General features: G+C 52.0%; 1 protein-coding gene across 4 annotated transcripts; it reads right to left on the bottom strand.

The window, feature by feature from the left end:
- Positions 1 to 7404: 7404 nt before the first annotated feature.
- Amotl2 (angiomotin like 2) lies at positions 7405 to 22519 on the bottom strand. 4 transcript variants are annotated; one of them, XM_050139440.1, is made up of 10 exons: positions 22374 to 22519; positions 18978 to 19770; positions 16110 to 16404; positions 15098 to 15242; positions 14751 to 14843; positions 12130 to 12425; positions 11124 to 11434; positions 10479 to 10693; positions 9843 to 10022; positions 7405 to 9172 (listed from the first exon to the last, which is right to left on the bottom strand). In XM_050139440.1, the coding sequence occupies exons 1-10, from the start codon at positions 22378 to 22380 to the stop codon at positions 9114 to 9116; spliced, it is 2394 nt and encodes a 797-aa protein (XP_049995397.1). In that variant the 5' UTR covers positions 22381 to 22519; the 3' UTR covers positions 7405 to 9113. The 4 variants fall into 4 exon arrangements, with proteins under 4 accessions (XP_049995397.1, XP_049995398.1, XP_049995401.1 ...); XM_050139441.1 differs by lacking the exon at positions 22374 to 22519 and adding an exon at positions 21913 to 22093; XM_050139444.1 differs by lacking the exon at positions 22374 to 22519 and adding an exon at positions 21712 to 21877.
- Between the last annotated feature and the right edge of the window lie 4853 nt (positions 22520 to 27372).

The raw sequence follows: 27372 nt of genomic DNA, 5'->3' as shown, positions 1-27372 counted from the left end.
GTTCCTTTACCCACTGAGCCATCTCTCTAGCCAGGGAAGATTATTATTATTATTATTATTTTGGTGTTTTGAGACAGGGTTTCTCTGTGTAACAACTCTGGCTGTCCTGGAACTAGCTCTTGTAGACCAGGCTTTCCTCAAACTCACAGAGATCTGCCTGCCTCTGCCTCCCGAGTGCTGGGATTAAACAAGTGCACCACCACCAAACTGGCTACACATACTTCTTCAAGTGACAATTATAGAGTGTTTTACAAGGGTACAATGAGAGCATGAAACAGAGTGCCCTGACTCAGTTTGGGACAGTGGGGAAACCTTCCCTAAATGTCTGACATTAATGCTAACTCCTAAGGGGTCAGAAGAACTTATCAGGGCAGAGGGCTAGAGGAAGGATGGGGAGAATGGTCCAGATACAGAGAATTGCATGCACAGCTCTGCATCCAGTGTTGACAGAGAAAGACTGAACAGAAAATGGTGAGTGACCATGGTGAGGCACAGAACTTGTTGGCCTGGAACAGCTTCCTCTCCTGGAGGCAGTAACTTCTTCCTGCTGGAGAAGGCACACCAAGAGGAAAGGACGGAAGGAGGGGCTAGAACGCCCAGAGTTTCTGGTGCTCAGGAGAAGTCAAACATCTGCCTTTCTTTTTTCTTTCCTTCCTTCCTCCCTCCCTCCCTTCCTCCCTCCCTCTCTCTCTTTCTTTTTCTTTCTTTCTGAAATTTTCTCAATATTAGCAAGTAGCCAAACAACCTTCGAGGCACCAACTTTTCGCCTGTGCATGACTGAACCATTTCTTCAGCTGTCTCCCGTTGCATGGACCTTGAAGTTATTTTCGATTGTTGACGGTTATAAGCAGTGCCACGATGAACCTTCTGGAATGGACAGCCCAGACACCTTCTCGACCTGTGAAAGTTTGCTCAGGGCTGAACAGACTTACTACTGCTCCTGCAGAGGACCGGAACTCCATTCCTAGCATCCACATCAGGCTGTTCTCTCACTCCTGTTCCAGGACATCCGACACACTCTCTTTGCCCTCTAAGGTACACGCCCCCACACACATACATAAATAGTAAAGGAAATCTTTTTAGGAAAAGAAGGTGTGCTCCAAACAGCTAGTTATAGCATCTCACTCTTCAGACCCCCTGTCTGTCGCTCGCCCTCCACGGGCTCTCCAAATCCCTGATACTCTCGTTCTCTGTCCTTCAAATTTCCTCAAGGTTCCAGTCAACTTTGCTGGGCCATGATGAAATCACCATTAATAAAGGCTCTGTGAGGTGGTGAAGATTTGGGTCTAACCTGGGACTAGGGCACAGCAGGTCTTGGCTTGAGGGGCCATTCCCAGTCAAATTCTGGCCTTACTGACTCTGCTGATATGAATCCTGGGGGGGGGGGGGTATCAAGGCAGAGGAGTCTTCTTTAAGCACACAGGCTAGCAGGTCAGTAAACACGGTTTTTGTGGATTCATCTCCCAGCCCTGGTAAGGCTGGTGTGTGTGTAAGACATAAGGGCCGAGAGCCCAGGAACCAGAGAATCCACACTGCACAGGGACAGACCCTGGAGTCCTCTCAAGAGCCAGCAGGCAGGACCTTGGCCCCAGCTCTCCCCAGTGTCCTGTGCCACTGCCTTTGTGTTGTAACTGGAATGTTACTATGAGAGTCAAAGGCCAACTTGACAGGATGGGGACAAAGGGTGGATAGGCAGAACGGCTTTCCTTGTCCCTAAGGGAGACAATAGAAAACCTTTCTAGAATAATGCTAATTTTTTTTTTTTAGAAAAATAGTAATAACGACAATGCCTCTATGGACTGAACATTCTAGGCTTCTTGCTAAATCAGTGGTTCTCAACCTATGGGTTTTGACCTCTCTGAGGGGGCTTCCCAAATCAGGTATCCTGTATATCAAATATTTATATTACAATTCATAATCATAGCAAAATTAAAATTATCAAGTAGCAGTGAAATAATCTTCTGATTGGGCGTGTCCCACCCGAACACCCGGTACAGCACAGCAGAGCAGTCAGATGGGCCCAAGAAGTGCACAGCTCAGCTGTATCCTCTTGTTCCTCCAGGCTGTAGCCCCTCCTAAGCTGTCATCTGAACCCAGTGACAGTGCCCAGTGGTGGCACAAAACCCACTTTCCACTCCCAGTGCTACGGACACCAACCAGCCAGACTCCAGGCTGACTGCAGCACCTGGGCTTTCCCCAAGCCTCTTCTGGTAGACTTAGGTCCCAGCATGTGGGCTGGTCATGGTGACCTACTTGAAAAGAATGTATATGGCTGTCTGCTTCTGGTGTTGAGTCAGGACCCAGGAGCTCTGAGGTTATTCCTGTCTAACCTGACGTTGCCTTGCTTTGGACTCCCTGCAGCTGCCAGAGGGGGATGGGTGGCTGCCTGTTCACTCAGAGCTATGCTGGGGGTACTACTTGTATGTGTGTGTATGTGTGTGTGCGTGTGTGTGTGTGTGCATGTGTGAACTTCATCCCACCTGCTTGTCACTCTCTGCAGGCGTTGGTGTTTGCTCCGAGCACAGATGAATCCATGGTTTCAAGGCTTGCATGCACGTTTGTTGTAGATGTAGATGCAAGTTCATGTGACCATGGATGTTAGGGCTCAGCTGTAAAGCGCATGGCTTCCCTTGCAGAGGACCCTGGTTTGGTTCCCAGCACTCAAGTGGCAACTTACAACTTTCTCCAGTTCTAAGAGAGCTAATCCCTTCTTCTGACCTCTGCGGGCAAAGTTCAAATGTGGTACACACATGTATATGTAAACAAAACACTCACACCCATAAAATTTATTTTGAAAAGAATATGCATGCGTGCATGCCACCAAAGGGCATGACGCCTACAGTTCAACCCTCAATACCACCAAAGGAGCATGATGGTATACTTCTGTAATGCCAACATTTGAGAGGTGGGGAGGGGATCAAGTTCAAGGTCACCTTACTTGGCAATACAGCTAATCCAAGACTGGTCCCAGAAGCAATTCATCCCCCTCTGTCCCCCTTGATTTAAGAGGTTCTGTTTCCAGAGATGCAGGGAAAGGAGCTCGACACGTGAGGATTACAGGATGATCTTGGGAGCCTGGCACACGGCGGCGCTGCCTTTGTTCTTATTCTGAACTTGGGACCTTAGCACCATAAGGTAAACCAGAGAAAGAGCATTTGGTCCCACCCCACTTCTGGCCTGCACCCAGAGGGATTCCAGGATTGGCATGGCTAGGCAGGAGTAGCTCCAGGCAGGAGCAGCTCTCTTGCAGGTGGAGGGATCTGCTGTTCCCATGGCTGGGCTGGCCTAGGCTCACATGGCTGTCAATGCCTGGGCCTGACTCAGGGACCAGCCATCCTGTGGGGCCAGTTCTGGGCTCACACACCCACAACTGCCTGTTCATATGCTCCTTCTGGTTCAACCCAGGCCCTGGGGCTCAGCTTCTCCTTCTCTGACCTGAAGGATGCCACCCACAAAGTCCCCGTCATCCTCTCACCTCCAGGGAAATGACAGGGGTCTGGTCAGTGGGGAGGGGCTTGGGACCTCTGATCAAGATGTCCCCTGGGACTCCCGTCTGGATCTTCTTCAGGTCCCCACTGTAGCTGCAGTGCAGACAGGGAACACATCCCTGCACATTTGTGTCCTCGCACCTGAGGCTCCATCATAGCCAAGCAGAGCCCTAAAGAATGTCCGCTGACAAGGGGTCCCTCAGCCTGGGAACGCCATTCTCTTTTGTCTTCTGCTCACGAGGGAACACAAAAGAAACTGAAGAGGGGAAAAGATACTGCTAGTAGGAGATGCTATTTAAGGACAAAACATTTCTAGGCAAAGGAATAAGGTGACAGGCTGGACGCCAAGGACAACCATGGACTTGGGCCTTCCAAGTATTATTTAGATGCCGGAGGCAGAGAAGTAGATGCAGGCCAGTTCTTGTCTGGAATATTCATTCAACACTTCTGAGCACCCTTGTGCTAGACTTGGGATAGTAGTATACAGTGATCAAACAGATAGTAGGGGGTATACCAGGGTTCAGAAACACATTTTTGCTTTATTTTGACTGTCCTGCCTCACTAAACATCTGTAATATGAATGAATAAATGAATGAAGGAAGGAAGATGTGACAGCCACTTTAGGGAAATAGGATGGAGGAAAGAGAAGTCAGCCCTACTGAAGCGGAGAGCCCATACCTTAGGCAGGAAGGCTGTTGCGCTGTGCAAATGTGAGATCGGAGTTTGGATCCCTAAACCCCAAGCAAAAAGCTGGGCATGGTCATGGTGTGCCCATAATCTCATCCTTGTGAGTGCAGAGGCAGGAGGATTGATGGAACTTGCTGGCAGGCAGCCTAGCTTCAGGTTCTGATAGAGACCCGGTCTCAGGAAATGAGACAGAGATAAGGCGGCCCATCCGACATCCTCCTCTGGCCTCTTCACACTTGCATGTGTGCACCCCCCACACATGCATGCACGTATTTCACATACAAATACACCACACATGTTTGCACACAAATATAAAGGTCTCCATGGTTTCCAGGGCAAGCCTCCGTAGTGGCTCGTAAGGCTGCCACTGTGCCAGAGACGCTGGCGCACTCGCTACTGATGCAATCTACTGTGAAAATTTCCACAGTCCACTGTGTTGAGCAAGCAGAGGCTGCAGAGGAGAGTCCGCATGGGACCTCCATCAGCTAGAAATGGATTGTCATAGAGGGCCAGACAGATGCAAGAAGGGTCAGCTGTAACAGGAAAGTGACCATGAAGTTGCCTAATACACCTGGAATGTGTCCTTAGGTCAGAGCATGTGGACTTGCAAAAGACACCTCTCTGAGGACAAATCCTGACATTGGCCTTGCTCCACATTCAAAGCGGTTAGACCATTGGAGCAGAGAAGTAGCATGTCCCTACAATAGCATGGTAGCCACTGCTGCTGCTACTCCTGGGGACCAGAGGTTTGCTTGGTAAGATAGAGAAGGCCAGACATAGATTCAGGCAGACTGGCCAAACTGTCCAGCTTCCAGACTGCTAGTGCCTTAGCCACTGAGATCTCCCCTTCCTCTATCTCCAGTTCCAAGCCCCACCCTGAAGAGACAAAGGTAAGCCCTAACCATGGGCATCTCCCAGAACATGATCCCTTTGGGCAGGCATGATGGCCAGTACCCCTAAGCAGACTTCATAATGAAGTTATATCTAAGCACTCCCTTAACAGGTCCCTTACAGAGCCCAAGATAGATTCAACATTTTGTGCCATTTTTCTTAGAAGTGGTCCTCCCAATTAAATAAGATTCAGGCTTTAAAACAAACCATCAGCTCTGTAGAGCCAAGACTCATTGGCCCATTGACCAAACCTCATGAAGAACTCATGCCCCATAGCAGGCTTAGGATCCATAATGAGGGCTCCAACTTAGACCAGACATTGCCCTTTGCAGCCTAATGCAAGCATAGCCGAGCTGCTGGGTTCAGAGTGCAGGGAGTCCTGTCAGCTATAGAAAGTTCAAGGAGTCGTCCTAGGTCATGTGGAAAGTGGATCAAATAACACTTTAATGGGGCTCATATGGTCCACGGATGGGGCATTTCATGCTGACCCACGCTTGACCACTGGCTTAAAGTAAATTCTCTGATACAAGATACAACTGAACTGTGCACTTCAAACGGGGAGGTTTCACGGTATAGGAAGTCTACCTCTTACCAAAGGATGCTGAACAGTCAATTGCTGTGGCACTATGAATAGGTTAGCCCCAGACATAGCTCGTTCAGAATGACATTGCTGCCATGAGGTCTCTGGGCTATCTCCAGCAGCCTTGGCCACTCAGCTAAGGCTGTGAAGGTGTGTCTATGTGTCTGCTAAATCCCCACTTGGGTTAAGAGACAGGGTGGTGGGTAGCTCTGAAAATAAGGTTCCTGCCCAGTTGGGGTCCCCAGGGACCATGGAGAGGTTTTGGTTATCTGTGGGTTTGTACCTGTTTACTGCCTCTGCCCTTGGTACACTGTTAGCAAGCTCTTTGAGCCGGGCACATGCTCATGCCAAGAGAGTTAATAGTTAACCAGAAAGTGTGTGAGAGCAGAGAAGCCAGGCCAGTAGCTTATACATGGCTCCTGGAGTGGTATGCCTCCCTGTGCCCCTGAGCCATACTCCCTGCCCTTTTGTAGGGGTCCTAGACAGAGGTAAGACAAGAAGGTTAGGGCTCACATTAGGTTGTCCCCTAAGAGATCAACCTGGTTTCCAAAGGGCCTGGCAGAGCCACCCAGGTTCTAGCATAGGCTCCACCCCTTGCAGGGATCCAGACACCTGGGCTTGGTTAGGGTGGTTTACAGGGTGTGTTGAGTAACCTGTTTAGTTTCATCTCTGAGATGCCTTGCAAGGGAGCACATGTGGCCAGAGAGAGGTTCATAACAGAAAATACTGCTGCCCCTAAACCTTTCCCTGGGACACATGGCCAGACATTACACAGATACATGTGGATATGCTGGGCACATTGGGGTCCATTTCTTCCTCCTTTTTTATCTCCAGGAAGGAAATACAAAGGTGACTATAGCCTAGATCACACAGAAGGCAGACAGCAGGGCCCATTGTCACTTGTAGAATTGCTGGAGAAGTCTTTGCATGTTTTGAATCTTCCCACTTGTTCAACTCCATTCTTCTGACAAGCAGGCTGACTTGCTTAGGACCCCAGCTTGGCCACTCATCAACATAGTTGTTGAATCCCCAGACCTGCCCCGAAGACATCTATGGTCTTCATCTATGGCCATAGGAGGTTAACTCGCTATTAACCTATGGCCCACCTGATGGTCTGCTGCTTCTGGGTCAGCCTTATATCCACCTGCACCCCGAGTCATGAGTCAGTGCCAAGACTAAGGGGTTATTTTCCTTTTAAGTGTTGAAGAAATATGCTTTGCAAATATTGGGAAGGGTGGTCCTATCAAAGGAAGGAGGCCAAAGACAGGTGCCCAAGAAATTAACACTCTTGAACGCTCACTGCGTGTGTCCAGTCAGAGGGTCTCATGGTCCCTGGATCCTGGGTGCTGAGTGAGAAATAGAGCGGGTCATGTTCCAACACCTGTGCACTCACTCCTACTATGCAATCTCCGAAATCAGAATTGGTTAGGACAGTTGCCCGGAGAGGCAGGCATCTGCCACACCCTTTCCATCCTCCTAGACCGTCTCTGAAAGCGCATGTGTGGAGATGCGCTAGCCACGGCAAGTCAATTGTACTTATTGCCAGTTCAGAAAACCTCCAGGGGCACTTGTCGCTTGTTCCTGAAGAGAGTGGGTATGGGTGACCCTTTAAAAATCGTCCTCCTTCCTTTTCTCATCCTTGCAAATAACCAGTCTTGGAGCTGGAGCCCACGTGCGCCTGTAAATCCAGCAGGGAGGGTGAGGTGGAAGACTCAGGCCTAGACAGTGTCCTAGCCGATAAATAAATGGATAAACATATCTCCTTATAAGTTTTTTTTATTAAAATACTGTCATACCCAGTGGACTGCAGCAGCAATCCTGGTACAGGGTGGCGTAACAAAACAGCCATGTTTACACTTTAAATATTCATGATAACTTAAACACAGACACACGTCATGGTCTTTGGCAGAAAACGTTCACAGCAACAAAAAATACTTTAAAAAAAAGAAATACCAAATATTAATCCAAAATATATTAAGATGTTTTTTTTAACTTTCACAATTTTTTTTTGCCTTTTCTCCCTTCCTCTTTTTTTTTTTTAACTTTTATCTTTGTAAACAATGCACATGAACCAGATGTATTTTTCAGCATTTACATAGGGGTAGGGGGATTAAAAAAATATGCAATTGCCCAGCAAATGCAAATGTTTAAAAAGGAAACTCAGAGAACCATGGGAATGAAACAACAAACAGAACTTGAAAACAGTGAAAGGAAAACAAACAAAACAACCAAAGGTTCAAGGAGGAAACACAAAAGCTCTGAAGTCCACCCATGGCGCGTTCTGAGCCGGATGGGGGTTACTTTAAGACCAAAGTCAAAGTCACAGTCACTGCTGCTGGTAGGCTGCCAAGTGGGATGCTTTACCCAGTTCCGGGTAGCTGGCCCTGCTTCGGGGCTGGGGCACCAGAAACTCGAGGAGCCAGCCTCGTGGGTGCCATTTTGTGATGGGACACAACACACCGAGGACTTCTGTCTTTTCAACAGCACAGCTTCCTCTCCCAGTCCCTGCCGGTGGGAACTAATGCGTTTTAGAGAACGACTTCTCCAGTTTCTTCAAAGAGAACCTGGTGTTGGGCATGACAGGTGTCCATACGTGGCGGCTCATTGTATCTGGCTCAGTTTATAACCGACGGACAGGATGTCGCAGGGACAGGAGCTGTGGAGCCATTCAGAAAGGCTGGTGACAAGAGCCCCACAGGCATTCAGCACAGGGGTTTAAAATGGAGGAAAGGCAACCAGTATCAAACTCCATGGCCAAGAACTGGAGGCAGAGAAACGTCTGGTAGACCTGTCAGATGTTTCAAGAACTGTGGTAGCAGGGCCAGGCAGCACAGCCCTGGAAGGAGAATCTGAACCAGCATGCTTAGTCTTCTGTTCCCAAGGAGGGAGAATTATGTACAAAACACAATGTTCTGCAGACCCCTCAAATGGCCCCTAACCTAACCTATTCCAAGTGAGAGGCGCGTTGGTGGCTCCCAAAAGACTCACATTCCTAGTAGCTTCCCCAAAGATTCGAGTCTTAGCAATCCGAAGAAGGCAATGAGAAAGTGAAGAGCAGAGGGGGTTGGCTGGGAGCGTGCTTAACCACGTACACCAGGGCTGGCCTGGTTACCCCAGCAGACCACCGGATGTGCCCAGCCATCCTTGGGAATCAGAATCTACTCCCCTTTCCTTTCATGCCTGAATGCAACTGGGCAGGACGGACGGGGCTCAGCTCTTTCTGCTCCAGCAATAGACCTTGGGCAGCAGGGGAAATCTGGCTCTTCCTTCCCCATGGGCATGGGAGGAATATGGGCCAAGAAGCAATCTTCTGGGGGTGCAGACTTTTCTAGGTCCCCTGTAGTGCTAGTGTCTGGGCGTCATGCACCACACCGTCTATGGTTGGAGAAAGTGAGGCGCAGCCCTTGACGGCTGGAATGGCAGGGGGAGGCCAGGAGTCAGGGTCCCCAAGGCCTCACCTCTTTGTTTCAGATCAGTATTTCCACCATGTCTGACAGGTCCTGAACTTTGGTTGCAGCCACAGAGTCTGGAGAAAGGCAAGAAAACAACAGGTCTAGTCTGTGAGTATTATCCACTCTTTCTTTTCCACTCCCAACATATTTTAAAGACAGGATCCCTCCCCTAAGTTGTCCCAGTCTTTAGGTTCCTCTAAACTTGGTCAACTAAGCACAATGCTGTGCTCCCTCCCCTCAGCGGGGACCTAGAGGGCTGAGGAAGTATGCCTGTGTTTAGACTCTCAACTGGCTAGAGTGATCAGTTGAGGGGTGCCCCCAGGGTTAGAAGCATTTTTGTCATGCCTGTGGTTTTCTGAGATCATGAGGCACACACAGGCAGCTACGCAAGGGGGATGGGAACAAGAAAGGGAACAGGCTTCTTCAAGGTCCTCTTTTCTGAGCTCTTCCAATAGCTTCCCAACCCAAGATGCCTAGCTCCATCATCTTAGCTATATGGACAGGCAGGAGGTATGTGAGGAAAACTAGGGAGGAGGTACAGCGCCTTCTGATGGGGTGCTTTCTTTCTGAATTATAGGTCTGCCTCCCACTGAGGGTTTCACGCCTCCCATGACCCTTAGTTCACACGGTGGGGCTACCCGTGGTGGATGAATTTGGGGAAAAACACATATTCCAGTTCACACCTACTGTGTCCTCAGCCCCCATCTAACTAACACACAGGCTAGGGGGAAGTGGGGTGCTTACCCAGAGAGGCTGTCCTTTGGCTACTGCTGCACCCCAGGAGGCTCTCGGATTCTGAGGCTAAGCAGGCAGAGGTGCCTTCTGCAGGGCCATCGGTCTGGGTGCTCCCATCTCTGCTCCCGTGTTTGGTGTGGGTCGGGAGAAGAGGAGCTGTGGCTGGGGGCTCCTCTGCTGGTACCCGGTCTATGGAAAGGAAAGGAGGTTGGTGGATACAGCTTGATGTAGGGGACAAGGTCCCCAATGAAGGACATCAGCAAACTCGCTGGACTGAGCTGCTCTTAATTTGCAAGGTGTATAGTAAAACGAAAGGCTCCCTTTTTGAAATGGGAATAAGTGGGATCAAATTAGGCATTGATGCTTGGCACCCCTTCTTTGTAGCTGAAATCTAGGACTTCTTAGTATTTGCTTAGGAACAGTAGAGACTTGCCTACATTTCTCTGTAAGCAGCTGGAGGCCCAGTATCCACTTTTTATTAGCAGGGCCCCTATGAGTTTCAGGGTCATGGGAGCCCAAGTAACCAGGTCCCCTAGAAGAGGGGTCAGGAAGCCCTGGTTTCAGTAGGCATGTATTCTGAGAGTCTGGGAAGGTGCTGTTAAAGGTTCCTTCTTCCTCCCCGCCCCACCGCAAGCATCCTCATACCTACTGTCGGTCGGGCAGGTGCATCGGTTTGCCGCTCGCTGGATGAGAGCCCTTGCCAGCCCTGGACTCCCACTGCAGCTGCGAAGATGGACGGCACAGATTTGGCAGGCCGCAGGGTGCCTTGGGTAGCCTTGCCAGGGTCTTTCCTGGAGCGCTGCTGAAGGACCTTGATCACGGCATCCTTCTCCAGGATCTGGGCATGGAGCACCTTTAACCTGCGGGAGAGGCCAGGGTCAGACCTATAGATTCAGCCCCTTCATTGTACCCAGCTCGCAGAAGCTGGAAGGAAACTCAGACATCCCTCCCTGAGCCAGGTAGGACCTATTGCCCTTGTGAGGGGCACTGCATAACATTATTAATGCTCTGAGACTGATGTTCTCTGAGCCCATTTCATTGTAAGAGTCAGGTCCCGTAGTGAGGACCCGCAGTGGCCAGACCTTGCATGGTACCCACCCACCTCCAGCCTGAGCACCGGAGGGATTCACTCAGGGAAACAACTGTTTATAATTTCTGGAATGCCAAACATTCTGAGCTGCTGAGGGTGGAGCCTTTGTCCCAGTCCAGGGACAAAGGACTGGGCAGAGACTGGCTACCACCACCCCACCCCTTCTCCCCCCATTTGTCCCTGGCCTGACCCTATAGTACCTGCTCTCCATCTCTTGGTGCCTGTGGTTGCCTGCCAGCAGGCCTTCGTTGAAACTGCTGCTGGGCGAGGGCTGTGGGGAGTGCCTGATGAGAGTGGAGTCACGCTGTGCAGCCGCCGTGGCAGCAGCATCCATGGCAAATTGCCGCATGGCCCGTTCCTCCAGATACTTTTGTTCCCACTTGGTCATGTCAGCCTCTAGAGCCAGGATCTGTTCTTCCTTCTCTCTCAGTTGTTCTGACAGCCGCAGGGCACTGAGCTCAGCAGACCCACCATTGCTGCCACCACCACCAGGGAGGGTGCCTGCCTGTCTCTGCAGAGCAAGGAATATCACGGTCAAGAATAAAGCTGGGGTGTGTGGGACTGCGGCCCCATGCTTCCAGGAAGACCTTAACACATCAACACCTTGTTCAGTCATTTGCAGCGCACACTCTCCCTGTTTCCTACTTCCACCCAGAGATACAGCGGATAACAAAGCTCCTCACATTCTCTCCCAATTTATGGTAGCCAGGGACATAAGGGCACGTACGACCAAAAAAAAAAAAAGCAATTTTCTGAAGTAGGAATGGGAATATGAGCAATAATCACATTGGGACAACTAAGTTTTGGTCCCCCTACTTCAATGACAGGGTAAGGTTGGGTGTGGAGACAGAACTCTATCTGGTTTGTAAACAACAAGAAATGTTTATGTTCAAATACATAGCACAGACTCAGGGCTTGGATGTCCGCTTCCTATCTTGGGAAGATAGGTGAGTGTGGTTCAGTCTTCTGCATGAAAATTATTAGTGACCACAATCTGGTAAGGAGGTCCCAATTTCTGTTACTGTCAAGGTAAGACCCATCAAGTCCTCTAAATCTAAACATAGGCCACATGGCATAGCCTTTGCTATCCAAGGTGATTGAGAGGGGCCAAGCAGCCAAGGGGCACATGGAGCAATCATCTTTCCCAGGGGACAAAGAATAGAGACCAGGGATGCCTTGGATTCTGCCCAGCTCTTCTGGGCTCACCTGCTGCGTACGAAGGGCTTTGAGTTCCTGCTCCAGGCGCGTGCGCAGACGCAGCTCCAGCTGCTCCCGCTTCTCACAGGCAGCCTGCAACTGTCCCAGTGCCTGCTGCAGCCGTTCCACTTTCTCCACATAGGCCTGCTTCTTGCGGAGCTCCTCCTCAGCCCGAGCAGCCCGGCTTTGTGCATTGCCCAGAGCCTGCTCCAGCAGTTCAGCACGTCGCCGCTGGTCCTCGATGGCACCACGCAGCAGTGCCATCTCCCGCTCTAGTTTCTCCTGTTCCTGCTGCTGCTCATAGTCTGTGGGGGAGACATTGAGGAGCGATTAGTGATGCTGGCCACACTTACCCACCACTGGGCTTAGGACCGACAACTGCTGCTCACCCTCCCTCGACATTCCTGGGAATTGTGTATAGCACTTCAGTGAGATGCACGTTAAGAGTAAACACTCAGAGCCTTGCTGTGACCCTTGCTGTAACAACTAAGCTAAATGGCCTCTCAGCTGGGACACTGCTCGACTTAGCTTAGGCGAGGTCATCACCAAAATATATGCAGTTTTCCTTAAGCTTCAAGACGACTGGAGACTCGTCAGGCAGGAACTGAGCCAACCCTTTAAAGATTAGGGTACTATAACAAGGTCATTGTTCAAGCAGGAAGAAGGGGGCAGGCACATTTCACATCTTATCCCACTCAATCTCCAGGTAGGATTTGCGGCTCCTGATTACAGAGAAAGAAACACAGGAACCAAATGGCTGACTGAGAAGCTCCAGCTATCTGACTGTACGTGTAGTTCTTGCCCTAAGTGTCTGCTCTGGAGTGCAGCCTGCAGACTGGAGGATCTCCTGTTCAGTACCCCCGTCTTTACATGGTTTGGGGAGCCACAAGTAGGCTGGCAGGCACACAAGAGAATTCCAACCCCGCAGCACAGGGACAACGACACTGGTCCAAAGACTCCGAGATTCCAGCTATCCCTGACCGCTTTGCTAGTCGCTTGGAGGAGCTCTGCTCAGAGAAACTCTCCTCTAGCTAGGCCAAGGTTTTTCTAAGTGATGCTCTAGGCCTACAACCACCTCAAAGCACGCGCCCCGCCCCCCCCCCTTGGGAGTCTCTTGCTGGTCGACTAAGTGTGGCTGCCTATTTCTCTGGAGTCCTGGGGCTGTGGATCCACTTTTTTGCTTTAGGAAGCCTTGTACAATTTCGGCGGCGATACCTTGGTAGGGGATGGAAGGCTAAGCCTGCTTAGCAGGCTCCCCACATTCAGGTCCCAGGCACCCTTTGTGTTCACCCTCTCTCCTCCCAAAGCCAAGGGCTGGGCGCCGCCGGGGCCGAAGGGCGCCACTGTCAGGCACACTTGGGAGGGAACGGAGGGGGACCGGCCGGGAGCGGAACAGCCCAGCGGCTCTGGAATGCCAGGCATCCAGGTCACCCGCGGCTGCGAGATTAATGGCTCCAGCAAGAAGCCAAGAACAGCCTGGCGCTAGCTCGCTCCCCGGGGAGCGGAAACGCCTCCCGGCTGCTTCTGCCCCCTCCCCCTCTGAGGGCTTCCAGAAACCCTCCCTAAGACTTCCTTTCTTCTCCAGAGCCTGGGCCCAAAAGCCGCCCTTCCCACCGGAGCACCCCCAATCTCCCTTCCCCTAGCTGTGGGTCCTCTGCAGGCTCCCAAGGGCAACCCCGAGGCGCCACACCTCCTTCCCCTTCACCTCCGTTCCAGAGACCTTTAGCCACCGTCACCTCATTTTGAAAGGTAGTAGTGGATAACCCAAGTCTTGCTCAATCTGAGCCAAAGGCTGATTAGCAAGCACTCCAGAGCTCTAAGTCCTTGAACAAGAAGGGGGCACTGCCAGGAGCTGTTTCCCTTCTCTGGACACCCCTTAAAGGACTCTCAAAAATCTCCTTCCTACGACCCTTCTTTCCTACAAGCCTGTCATTCCCCCAGTGTCTGACACCTCCTTCCCTACAGCGTCCTTCTGCTGTTCTCGGAGATTTTTCCCAGGCCACCAGGGGCTTCCTAATCACCAGTCTCCAGGATCGTGAACACCCCCCCCCCCAAACCTGTGGGAACCTGTTCCTGCCTCCCTGCCATGTTCTGGGTGAGTTCCCACCCCTCTGCCCAGTGCTTAGTTCAGTCCCACTATTGAAGGAATGAATGACAGTCTATAAAGCCTCCAGGATGCCTGGGCCTCCCTGTTTACAGGGAAGCCTGAATGCTTCCTTTAGACTGTAGCTGTTGACCCAATTGTGGCCATCCCAGGACCCTCCAGGGTGGCTATCCCAGTTCCCCCCTGCCCTCCAACTTCTGGTATCCCCAGCCTTCCCGCTGCCTGGCATTCCTAGGAAACTCCAAATCTCCCTAATTATCCTCTACCGCCAGGGCTTTCCTGGCCTCCCTGCAGGAGGGACCAAAGCTATACCGAGGGTCAGTACTGTGTGGCTCAGCCCGACACAGCTCCCTAGTCCTTGTTCATCTTTGGAAACCACTCTTCCCCACAGCAGCCATTCAGTAAACCTGTTCCGTAAGTGCCACTCCGCAAGGAAGCGGGTTAAACCTCAAGGGGAATGGATTGGGTCACAGTGGTCCCATTGCCTGTACACCCAGCTAGGTTTCTTAGCAGGTCCCCTACTCACTCTGAGCAAGCAGCTTGGCCACCATGTCCTGACTGCCCGCCTGGGCTTCCTGTGTCTTGCTTGCCAGGTGGCGATTTGCAGATTCCAATCTCTCTGTTTCAAATAAAGAGATGTTTTGATATCAAGGAATGTTGCCAGTCTGGGAGTTTATCCTGGGGTCCTAACTGTGAGTCCACATCTTCCAAGCTAGGGATGGGCTTAGAAAGAAGTCCCAACTCAGACCAGGGCCCAAAGATGGGGACTCATGGGGGGGCCTCTACAGCACAGAACAGAGATTCTGAATTTCCCCCCAAAACAGATCCCTCAAAGTCCTCCCAGCTTCCAAACACACAAGCCTAGTTTCTCACCTCTAAGATCGCGGTTGAAGTCCTGCAACCGCCTCATCTCGCTATCCATCTTGTTCCTCATCGTCTTCTCCAGGGCCTCACGCTTGGAAGAGGTCCTCATCAGGCTCTCGTGGGCCTCAGAAAGTCGCTGAATTTCACTTTCCAGCTGCAAAAGACAGACAACGAGCTGAATGACAGGAAGGGTCCCAGGGAGTGAATGAGGCCAGTGGCTCTAGTGGGGTAATCAAAGTATCGGCAACCTCATAGGTAGGGTAAGAACACTGGGACAGACAGCCTTCCTAAGGAAGAACAAGATGTTGCCTGGACCCAGCGCTAGAAGCTCTTCAAAGGGGGCTACCTCCAGCCTGCCCCACGCCCAATGTTTATAAGAGGCGTTCTGTTTCTGCCTAACATTGTCTGATAATCTGAGTGCCAAGGACAGGGATGAGCATATTTGAGGTGGTTCAGCCTATCTAGAACATTGTGGATACACAGTACTGGGAGGCCTGAGGCTATTGCTAAAGCTGAACCTTAGCACACAGCTGGCCAGGCTTCACCAAGGAAGGGGGCGCCAGACCCCAGTCTGAGCTGCCTCTGACCACAGCATGTGGCTGCCCCTCCCACTTGGAAGCCACAGGTCTTACACGTGCTCCTAGCTGGCTTGCTATGCCAACTCCTGCTGCTTTTTCTTTTCCCTAAGAGGAGGGGCTTTCTCTTTGGCCAGGGCTGGCCTGGAACAGACTGGCTGTTGTGTGGGTGCACAAAGGGTTCTCTGTGGGAGGTGTCCACAGGAGGGGTTGTGCAGGGCGAGGGTGCAAGTGTGCGGGAGAACTAGTGAATGAGTTCTTTCTAACCACCCCTGGCCAGCAACTGCTCAGGCACCAGGGCAAACCTCCTGGCTGTTCCCTCAGCTGTCTGGAGTGAGCTTTGGGTGTGTGTGTGGGGGGGCGACATGGGACAGAATTTGGTGCAGGAAGCAGTCTGACAGGCTTTCCCGCCTCCTCTGTGTCCCAAAGCCCCTAGGAGTCTCTACCTTCTCTATGCGGCTGGCCTTCTCGGCAGAGCTCTCCAGCTCTCTCTGCAACCTCTCGTTGTCCCTCTGCAGCCTGGCGTTCTCCCTCAGTACCGTCTCCATCTGGACCAGGTGGGCACTGCCCGCGGTGGCCTGGGAACTTGCTGGTCCCTCCACTGCAGGTGGACTGAAGGGGCTTGGGGGACCATGGCTTAGAGCGGCTGGATGAAGGGGTGGGGAGTGCTCCTGGGGCTGCTGCAAGTACTGGTACTGCTGCTGCTGGAGGAACACTGGGGGTACCTGGGCCTGGAGGATCCTGGAAAAGAAGAGGCAAAGGTCAGAGACTGACACACCCACACACCCTGGCTATTCCTATTGCCAATGACTGAGCCTCCCCAGTGTCTGGCAGCCACCAGTGGGGAGGGCCAATGCCACATGGTATCTGTGTTGAAACTCAAAGGGGTCAGAGAGCAAGACCGGTGTGGGGTGTGCTGTGCTGCAGCTTCCGGACGCTCGTTCGGTTCAGTTGCCCCATTGTGGCTAAGGCCTGAGGGATCATCCCAAGCAACCCTGGGCATCCTAAGCACGCACACAGCTTAAACAAAGTATCTTATAAAATGCACCCTTCACCTTTCCAATTGACACAAGGTTCTTTGGGATGGAACCCACACAGCTCTGCAGGCCTAGCGGCTGCATTCTGGTCAAGTCAACTAAAGCAGCTCACTCGAATTTTCTCCTCCTTCTTTCAGGGTCCTGCTACCCCCAGCTACGAAATTCTTTTCCAAGACTCCAGCTAAGATTAGAGCAGGGAAGCAGGTGGCTGAGCCTGAGCTCGGTCAGACAAACAGGGGCAGATTTCAGCCCCAGCTGCTGGCCTGCCCAGGGTCACGCCACCTCTGCCTGCTAAATCACAAAGTGAGGCCTGACAGAAAGGCCAGCAGACAACAGGCACCCATAACAGTTTAGTCCACCTCTGTTGGCGGGCACTTCGGAACAAGGGGCCACCCCTGGATTAGCTCAGCAGCAGAGCTAAGGACAGTGTTCCACTGGCCCCTGGCGTAGGTATGGTATATACCTATAGTACTACATCCTCCGACTCCATGTCAAGAGAGACATGGGTAGCGAGAAGGCCTTTCTGGGGTCATGTGACTCCAAGTGCCATGACTACCTCAGTTGTCCTAAGAAATTTCTAGGTCCTAGAAGACACCTCAAAGTCAGATTTCACCTCTGGGTCTATTACACGTCCCCAGTGCTCCCCTGTTTTTGACTCCTCATCCGGTTAGCTGAGGAAAAGCCTCCAAGAGAGCAGGTTAGAGGGCGGTCACTGGGCTGACTAACTATCTTGTTGGTAAGTGTGGTCCCTCTAAGGGTGGCCTCAGAAAACTGCCATTCTCCCCTCAGCAAACCCCCGCCCTGACAGGCCAGCCGGACACAACCGGCATTCTTTGGGAATGATTTAGCCCCAAGAATGGAGACTCCTTTCCGCTCACACTTGCTCTCTCTGCTCTTGGTTCTGCCGTTGCCCATTTCCCCCCTCCCCATTTTTTTTTGTTCTCCAGCAAACAGTCCACTTCCTTGCCTGGATATTATCTTTTCCTGACAGGGTTCAATAGGGCTGGTCCAAAAGAAGAAATTCTTCCTGAACTGCCATGAGGAGGGAGATAAGGTGGGTGTCTGGAGTGTGGAGGCCGAGTCAACCCACGAGGCTCCATCCACTGGCTCCCCCAGGCCAGGGCCACCGCTCTTTTCCAGAGTAAAGAAAAATAACTGGTGGGGATCAGAGTGACAAAAGGAAGAATCAGCAGGTGTGAAGTGAGCCAGACTTTGACCAGGGTCTGCAAATTCTTGGGTCCCCTGGTAAAACTTCCTGGAACCCCACTTCACCATGATGGTGTTTATATAGAAAAGATGAGGGGCTTGGTGGAACGTGCCTTTAATCCCAGCACCTGGGGGGCAGAGACAGTTGGAAATGTTTAAGGCCAACATAATCTACACAGCGAGCTCCAAAAAATAAAGGTGAAGGGTCAGCTGACTCAGGCAGCCCCTTGGTTTCTAGGAACCTGAACTCCCGTGCCAATCGCTGATCCGGCTTCCTGCTTGCACTCATTGTGCCCCCAGCTTCCACCCTGTCTCTTTGGACCCATTCGCTATGGCTGGTATTGTGATGTGCCTCTTTTAAAAGTCCATCTCACACACACACCCAGGACTTCACACTCGGTTAACCCAAGTCACTACCCTGATCCAACAGCAGCCTGAGTCTACACACAAAGGCTCACCTAGGCCCGGAATCCTCAAGCTGACAGACTAGTAGAAGGGAAAACACAGTAAGAAATTCACTAGTAGACAAGGCAGCTGCGACAGGTGGCCGCCTAGTTCTTTCAGCCTCAGGAGCAGCACCTCTCAATGACAACAACAAAGTCCATTTTTCCTTTAAAAACCTCCAGGAAGTCCCACCTTTGGCCTACTTATCTTGGGAGTAGTTTGGCAGGGATTCCCACTGTCTTTTGTTAGTTCTCTCTAAAAAAAAATATATCACCTTCAAACCCCATTCCCAGCCACTGGGGACCCTCCTTACTTGCTATAGACAATGTATCTACATTCCGAGTTAAAGCAATGATGTCAGGGTTTTTTTGTTTGTTCGTTGTTTGTTTTGGAAAGTCTTGCTGTATAGCTCCAGCCTGGCCTAAGTGTGCTACCAGGACTGGCAGCTAACTTTGTAAGTCAGCTAGCTAAGTCCCCTTATCCTCCAGCCCTCATCAAAAGCAGACAGCCCTAGGAGCTGGTGTGGGTGCAGGAGAATTGGAATCACGTAAGCTAGGACCCAAGGTATATGACCTTGGGGTTCTCCTGGGAGAATGGACTAGAAGAAATCCAGGGTGGGGTAGTCACCTGACTTCCGCGTGCTGAAAGTGTGGGCTGCTTCGAGGACGGTATCGTGGGTCAGCGACAGCCACAGTCTCATGAGCCAGTGCAGCGTGTGGGTACTGAGGTGGGGGCCCACGGGGCTCTGGTCCCTCAGATGGGGGTCCTCGGGGTTGGGGACCCTGCTGGCTGCGGGCCAGCTGAGGGAAGCTGTGTGAAGAACTCATGTGGCTGGGGGCCCGAGCACCATTTCTTTCCAGGGACAACTGCAGAAGTCGTTCACTCAAGGAGCGTACATGGCCGTGCCTCAACTCGCGCAGAGCCTCATCCTGCCGCCGGCTGCCTCCTGATGCCCCTCTAGGATCTCGGTCCCCAACATGGGGCCGGGGTCCTGCCTGCTGCGCTGCGTAGTACTGGGAGTAGGCTTTGGCCTCCTCATAGGTGGGCAGCTCTTCTCCCTTGCTGGGCTGTGGGCACAGCCGGTATAGCCTGTTCTCTGCCAGATGGGTCTCTCCACCTTGATGCTCCTGGCCCTGGGGCTCCTGCCTGGTGGCCTGCTGTAGCACCTGACTGTCCTCAGGTGCTCCAATCTCCAGGGAGGCCTGGGGGCTCCCTGTGCCCCCAGCTCCAGCCCCACCCCTCAGGGCCTGTTGCTGGATGGCCAGGAGCGTTCGGGTCTCTGTCAGGTTGCCGTAGCGCAGCTGCTCCTGGATGAGGCGGTGCAGGACTGTCCCTGAGGAGTCTTCCAGTGTCCTCATGCTTCTCTGGCTTGCACACTCTTGCCTAGACAATGGCCAGCAGGCACCTGGTCCTTGAGCACCTAAGAGAAAGGACAGCAATCAATGGAAGCACATAAGAGGGAGGGGACGCTTGCCATAACACTGCTTGAGAAAAGGTGGTTTTACACAGGCCCAGATGCAAGTGCCAATGTGGCCGGCCATTTATTAAGTTTAGCTACTGAACCTCTGATCCTCAGTTTGTCTATTAAAATATATAGATACAGAGTGCTTCTTCGAGAAGCTGAGTGCCTGGTGTGCTATAAATCCTTGGCAAATGCTTATCGTCGTAATGACATTAATGGGGACTTAACTGATTCTACAGAAATACAATAGAAAACCAGAAAGGTTATCTAATAGGGACCATGGTCCCCTGCAGTCAGCCGCTACACCCACCAGTCTCAATGAATGACTCTAGGACAAGCCTCCATCAAATTCAACCACATAGCAGTCTAGACCCCAGTTTACTAGCAGATGGCAAAGAATGGATGCAGCCCGGTAGGAAGAAGCTCTAAGCCACTGACCCCCATGATCTTGAGAACGAAGATGTTTGAGCCATAGGTAGTCCACCACCCTTCACCTGCTTCTCTTCCTGGAAGCAGACAGTCCCTGGGAGAGAGACCCTGAGCCCAGCTTCTTCAAAGGCTGCCTTATAAAATAAATCCGAGTCTCCTTGTCATGGCTGACCTTAGCAGTCATTCCGCAAGGTGAGCAGGCAGGAGAAGCTGCCTGTGAATTGGCAAAGGCGGCTAAAGAAAGCCAACAACAGGACAATGGTCTTGTGAGGAGGGCAGAAGTGCACTCGCAGTAACTGGAGCCAGAGAAACATCCTAGGTTTTAGGATCATCCTCCTTTCTTGGCACACACATCTGCTACTCCGAAAAGCCCCTCCTTGTACCCTAGGTACACAGGGGACCGTCCCTCTGCATCTCTCTTGACATTAGAAACAACCACCTGAGCCCAATTGATGGCGCAATGAGGTAAAGGGGAAACCAAGGAAATGTGCCCGGCCTCAGTTTGGGAACGGTAGGTTGGCAGAGCTGGGGGAAGGAAGTGAGTCCCGAGGTCACCTATGCACTCATTCTCCCCAGCACCTAATCCTCCCCGCACTGCACCCTACAGTGTGTAAGACTTCAGGAGTCTACCCGCACGCAGCTTTCTTCTTCGCGGTATTTCCTAGGTTAATCACGGTCTGGGCTGACAACCGCTAAGGAGGATCCGGGAGCGGCTAGAAGGAATGCGGAGCCTTCGCTACAGATTCCAGGCGTGCCAAGTATGAGCCGGGCACCCGGAGCAAGGAACATTTCCGAGGCCTTTCATCGCACACTGGTCCCAATCTAATCCCCTAGATGCACAATCTTTCAAAAACCTCTAGGTGAGCCCTTACTAAAAACCAGCTTCCTTACCCGGGCGTTGCACCTGGGCTGCTCTGGCGCTCTGCACACGGAAAACTACCTTCCTAAGCAAACACGCGTTTCTGGTCTTGGCCTGGGTTCCCTCTAGCAAAAGGAACCAAAGCTAAGTTAGCCAGGCCACGGCTCCAGCTCGACCCGAGGCGGACCACTAGCAACGACGATTGCCCGAGTGCCTCGGGAAAGCAAAACCCACAACCGCGAGAGGTCTTTAAGCATCCGGGTCCGCCTCCCTCCCCAGACCTCTTTGTTTTCCAAATACTCCAGCGCTGACGTCACCGGGCTGGACAGCAGGCTGCATTCTTTCTAAGTGAGAGCCAGTTCGTGGCTCCGGAGAGGATTTTCCAAGGAAGACAAAGAGGAATTCTTGAGCTAGCTGAGGGTAAAAGCCACCTGTATCCCCAATCTAGACAAAGCAGTCACCTCGACCCTGCATTCGGCAAGATATGCCTACAGCCCTTTTCCACTTGCCCCAATCGCAAGACTCACACCCCCAAACATCGATCCTCTGTCCCTCCTCCAGCCCCAGTGGATCGGAGAGCCGGTGCGACAAACCCCCTCCAAAGCGCATACCGCGGGGTTCCCTGGACTAGACAGACGCCTGGGATCGATCCTCGAAAGGGTGCACCGCCTCCCCTTCCCGCTCCCGGAGAGGCTCGTTCTCGCCAGCTCCGAATTCCAGAAAAGGCCGGACAGACCGCGGTATCGGGGTGCCGCTGGGAAGCGTCCCCGCTGGCCTCGCGAGCTGCCCGGAGAGCCGGGCACCTTTCTTACCGCTGCGGCCCGCGGCTGCCGGCGCGCGCAGACCGAGTTCGGCTTTAGGTCGGTTCGGTAGTAGAGGTGCGCACTCGCCGGTGGCGCCGACGTTCTGGCTGCTAGCGCTCCAGTGCGCAGCCCCTGGGTCAGCCCGCGCTGGAGGCGGCTGCTATGCCAGGAATGTGAGAGTTTCAGGTTCCCCCTCGGGATCAAAGCGAACCACAAATAACCTCTCAGCGCGCCGCCCTCCTCCGCCCTCCGCCTCCTCCCGCTCCCCGTCCCGGCCCCCGCCTTCCTCCCGGGAGGCGGCTCTGCGGCTGGCCGCTGGGCTGGCCTCAGCCTTGTCCCCTCGCCACCCTGGGCTCTGGCGGCTGTGCTGCGTTCTCTGCCCCCTGTCTTACTGTCCTAGTTGTTGTTGGGGGTGTCTTAACCAACTCAGCCCAAGATCGTCCCACCACTGTCCGGCGCCCGGTTCTTACTTGTCATTCCTACAGGCACGGAGGGACGACTTCCAGGGAAGAGCCTCGCACGCCCCTCTGGTGGCTGAGGGAGGGGTCTCTGGCGTTTTGGAGCTGGCGGGAGGATTGCGAAGCATTCCACATCCGCCCAGCTTTGACTGTGCTGCAGGCGAACCGACGCTTCAGCTTGCAGTTACCCAGCTTCTTTCCTAACCTCTACTATTTCACCCCCCAGCGGCAAACTTTGAATTGCACGTTTATTGTTTACAAACACCTTCGACAGCTCTTTTAGATCCTGCCTCTACAGGAAGTGTGAATCTGGGTTGAAAATTTGGTGGCTTTGACCCACTACCCAAATAAATCACCCTCCACTAAGTCCAGCTCCACTCAGCTTTAAGCCAAGCACGCGGCGGGTCACCACCCACATTTCACTCGGCCGTCCGATTCCAGTCACCCTCTGATAGTGTTTTTTCATCATCACTATAATAAATAAATAGGAAACCAAGGCTCAGGGAGAGTTTAAGCAGTTTACCTAGAGCATAGCTGATGAAGCCAGGTCTCTTTTCGTGGTCACCTGAATCCGGGCTCCCTAACCGAAGAAGGCAAGCACAGGGAGTATCTGCTTCCACCTACCTGTCCCCAATTTCAGTATCTTTTCCACCTCTCCTACACTCAGAAACCCTCTTTCCTGTCCGCTTCGCTGCGCGCTGAATCTTGCTCTTCGACCTCAGCGTGAAATGTCTCCCCTGTCTTTTGGATCCTTTTTTTCCCCTTTGGTTTTTCGAGACAGGGTTTCTCTGTGCAACAGTTCTGGCTGTGCTGAAACAGTCTGTAGACCAGGTGGGCCTCGAACTCATTGACATCGGTCTGCCTTTGCCTCCCAAGTGCTGGGGTTAAAGGTGGACCCTTCTACCTCCCCAGGAGACCCCTTCTTAAGTAAGGCTGCTCTGACTCTCTCCTCCCCGCCCCGCAAGAGCTCCAGTGGCATTTGTTCCTCAGACCCATCCACTTTGAGTCAGTGCTGATTTCCGTTGCTGACTGGCCGGGTCCTCCTCTCTTTCCCTCAGCGCAGAGAGGCGCAGGGACAAAAACCCTTTCAAGCTGAATAGCCAGGGATGTGTCAAGTTTTTCATAAAGCTCCCCTTTAAAAAAGTGGGGAGTCCTAAGTAGCTTTTGCAGAGGATGTGCCATCGGTTCCTAGCACCCACCTGGCGGTTCACAACCATCTACAACTCCAGTTCCAGCGGATCTGACACCCACTTCTGAACTATGCTGGTACTAGACACCCACGTGGTGCTCATACATACATGCATGCAAAACATGCATACGTATAAAAGAAGTAAAAATCTAACCCCCCCCAAATGTCTATATGCTTTGCTTGAATTTTAAACATTGCATTCCAGATACTGATTGCGTCTGAGCAAAGGAGAAAACGACAGATGTGTGGAGCTAAAGTGCACTTTACAAAGAGAAGCTGGGGCCTGCAGCGCACCATTGTCCCCACCAGCTGCAGAAGGTAAGAGTCTTGGGACAAAGACAAAAGAAGCAGTTCCCAGGTGTCCTCCCTTCACGGACAGCCTTCTTGGAAACCCTTGGAGACACTTAATAAGCGTAGGTAGAGGCCCATATGCTCTGAGTTACAAAATCAGGGGAAAGGCCGTATGTCCCACCCAGTCTTGTGCTCCGCTGTGCTTAGAGGGGGGTAGCCAACAAGATGTTTGCCAAGCAAGCATTCCTGAGATAGTTGGAGAAAGCGGCCAGCTTAAGGCAGCTAGAGTCAAGAGGAATATTTTGGGGTGGGCAGGCCTGCCTCGGGCCAAGACAAGCCTAACGGCAACTTGTGTTTGTAGCCTAGGGGGACAGAGTGGGGAAGAGGGATTCTCAAATGGAATTTATATACATTTTCCTCCTCTTTGCAAGAAGGGTAGAGGGTGGAGCCTCTCAGGCAGGGCCCGGGCTGGGGCTTCAGTGGAATCTGCCTGACCTGAGCTGGCAGCACACCTGATTCTGCGGGATGGTGCAGTGAGAAGGTTGCCCCATCTCAAATGTGCAAGGGGAGCATCTGCACAGGTGGGCACCGGGCTAGCTAGCGTGCTTGCATACGGATCTTTGCTGAGGCCCGGGAAAAAGAAACTCAAGGACAGGGCTTCCTAGCTCACCTGTCTTTCCCTTATTCGCCCCACCCCCGCCCCCTGCAGGTAATAATTCTTCCTGGCTGCTCTGTGACTTGCTGGGTTTGGAATCTTGCCCAGGAAAGCTGCAAAGCTGACCCAATTCTCAGAGAAAGCCATTGCTCTGGAGAGCTCAGCTCACAGGGGTGTGGCTGCATCAGAGGTGTGTCCTGGGTTTAGCAAATTGTCCAGATACCCACACTCTCCTCTTCATGGGCAGCTACACCTCCCAGCCCAGTGTCCTGCTGGAATATGAGGACCTTTCCTTAGTGGAGCTCCCCCATCCCACCCCTGTGAACTACCGAGAACATCTTCCTCACTTCCCAAATGGTTGACTGGTGGAGGAGGGACTCTGGGCTCCAATGGCAACATCAAAGGGAAGCAGCTAGTTGTGAAATTCTCCCTCCCAGCTTCCCTTGACACTCTACTTGACAGGTTATGGGAACAGGAAGCCTGCCAGAAGCTGGGGCCAGAAACAAATCACCAGAAGAATCAACACATGAATGTCATGGAGAAGAATATGCCAACGCTTCTCTGTTCCATAGCAGAAGAGCTTTCCGTATTTTTCTACACACCCGTGCTCATCCTCATGGCTTCCCACCCTCCCCACTACCATTACCACTAGATTCTCTTTCCCAAGCTCTGCCTTCCATCACTGTCCCCACCCCCTTTTGTCCCGGGGGGGCCTCAACCTAGCAATCTCAGGATTGCTTGGAAAGAGGGGGCTGTGTCTGTCCTTGGGGTTAAATGCTCAAAAGATGGAGCATTTGTGAATTAAGTCCTGACTCTGTAGAGGTGCCCAGGGTCTTTCCTGAAGCTGAAGGAGCCAGACTTTCCAGGCTGTGTGAACTCCTTGAGCCTCGGCCATCCTTGGTGGTCTTTGCTTTGATGATGCTGCAGGGATGGTGCTGTTCACACAATTGGTAAGGTCAGGAGCACTTTGCCCACTGCTCCGTTGCCTTCCCCTTCTTGGGGGTTCATGAGTGCACAGACCTCCTATGAGCCTGGTTCTGCATGGAAGACGTGTCTAATGGAAGTTGGCATATATAGGAAGAAACTGCTTAGAAGCACACTCTTTAGATTATTCTTCTCTTGATAGCTGTCACACATAGGAAGGGGGAGGGCATCCAGAGCTGACAACTGCTGGCCAATGAGCTAAGGCAGGTTCATTTAGCCCCTGATACCTGCCTTTTTTGTGAAACTAAGAATGGTGGTTACTGTTTTAGTGGATGAACCCCCGATGCTAGGAAGGCCCTCTGGTCTCAATAAGAAGCTACAGCCAACACGGGGAGGTCCTGGGGTTTGTAATCTTGGTAGGGCAGGGTCCCCTTTTCTCCCTGGGAGTGGGGGCGCATGGGGAGGTACAGCCAGTGTGATGAAGGAGTGCCCCCTAGTGTTGGGCAACAAGTGTTCCAAGGGTGGGTCTTGGGTCTGGGTGAGAGGGTAGTGTTTGGGACAAGTTTTCATGCAGGGGTAGACATCTCCCAGACTTCTTTTCATTTCTTTCCTTTCCTTTTTTTCTTTTCTTTTCTTTCCTTTTCCTTTCTTTTTTTCAAGACAGACTCACTAAAAAGGCCAAGCTGGCCTCACACTCACAGAAATCACCCGCTTCTGCTTCCTAGTGTTGAGTGCTGGACACATACCACCATTCCCAGCACCCAAACCTTTTAAAAAGTAGATTAATAACTGGGTGGTGTTGGCACTCAGGAGGCAAAGGCAAGTGGATCTCAGAGTTCTAGGCCAGCCTGCACTACAGAGCAGATTCCAGGACAGTCAGGGATATACAAAGAAACCCTGTCTCAAAGACGAAAACAAACAAACAAAGAAAAAACAAAAAACAACCACAAAAAAAAAAAAAACAGATTAATAGCTTCAGTTGTGGTGCTGAGTTTTTCTCCCATCCCAGTCTCTCCCCAGCTTCCTCACTTTCTTCAAAGGCACACAGCCTTTAACACAGCTCTGACACCGAGGAAACGCTGCGGCCACTCATCCGTTCACCCTCCCGTGTAGCTGTTCCCTCTCACACGTCCTATATTGTTTAAACATTTCCTGGGCACCCATTGAGATATCTCTGAGAGCTAAAGGAGTTTCCAATTCTGATGACTGAATGAAGAGGGCTCCCATAGGTTCATGCGTGTGAATGTTTGATCCCCAGTGGTGGTGCGATTTGGGTTGTTTGGGGAGGTGTGGCTTTACTGAAGGAAGTCACTCTGGGCCAGCTGGAGGTCTCAAAGCTTTGACCCTTCACAGTCAGGCCTGCTCAGTCTTGGTGGCACACTCCCTGGAGACCCCAGACAGTGGTTCCAGCCAAGAGTATTCTCCTGGAGACCTCCCTCCATCTTTATTGCAGGGTTCCCTTTTTTTTTTTTTTTAACTTGTCTCTGGTTCCATGTTTCTTGAACTCTTTGTTTTTGTCTTTCTGGGTTTGCAGTTTGGTAGGATCCCTAAGAATGGATTTGCAGAAGGCAATTTTTAAAGAATCTGTTCTTGATGCAGAGCATCTTTTAAACAAACACACACACACACACACACACAGAGAGAGAGAGAGAGAGAGAGAGAGAGAGAGAGAGAGAGAGAGAGAGAGATTGTTAGTGGGGCTGGAGAGGTGGCTTGGTATTTAAGATCACTTGACTGCCATTCTTGAAGACCGGTGTTCTGTTGCCAGCACCCACACAGCAGCTCACAACCATCTGTAACTCTAATTCCAGGAGATCTGATATCCTCTGCTGGCCTCTTCCAGGACCAGGCTCACATGTAGAGTGCACAGACTTAGGCACAGCAAAACAACTGTCTTAGTTAGAGTTTTTATTTCTGTAAAGAAACACCATGACCATGGCAACTCTCATAAT

The sequence above is a fragment of the Alexandromys fortis genome, unplaced genomic scaffold (genome assembly GCF_014885135.2).
Source record: "Alexandromys fortis isolate MF-2015 unplaced genomic scaffold, M_Fortis_MF-2015_v1.1 scaffold_36, whole genome shotgun sequence".
NCBI classification, from domain to species: Eukaryota; Metazoa; Chordata; class Mammalia; order Rodentia; family Cricetidae; genus Alexandromys; species Alexandromys fortis.
The sequence above is the reverse complement of the archived record's forward strand: the minus strand, read 5'-3'. Positions and strand labels throughout refer to the sequence as shown.

Bases quoted from the DNA above. Each gene is read 5' to 3' on its own strand.
- Amotl2 (XM_050139440.1), bottom strand. The intron at 14,844-15,097 runs GTGAGAAACTAG...TATTTGAAACAG, and splicing joins CTTCAACCGCGATCTTAGAG to AGAGATTGGAATCTGCAAAT. The intron at 12,426-14,750 runs GTGAGTAGGGGA...TCTCCCCCACAG, and splicing joins GGCCAAGCTGCTTGCTCAGA to ACTATGAGCAGCAGCAGGAA.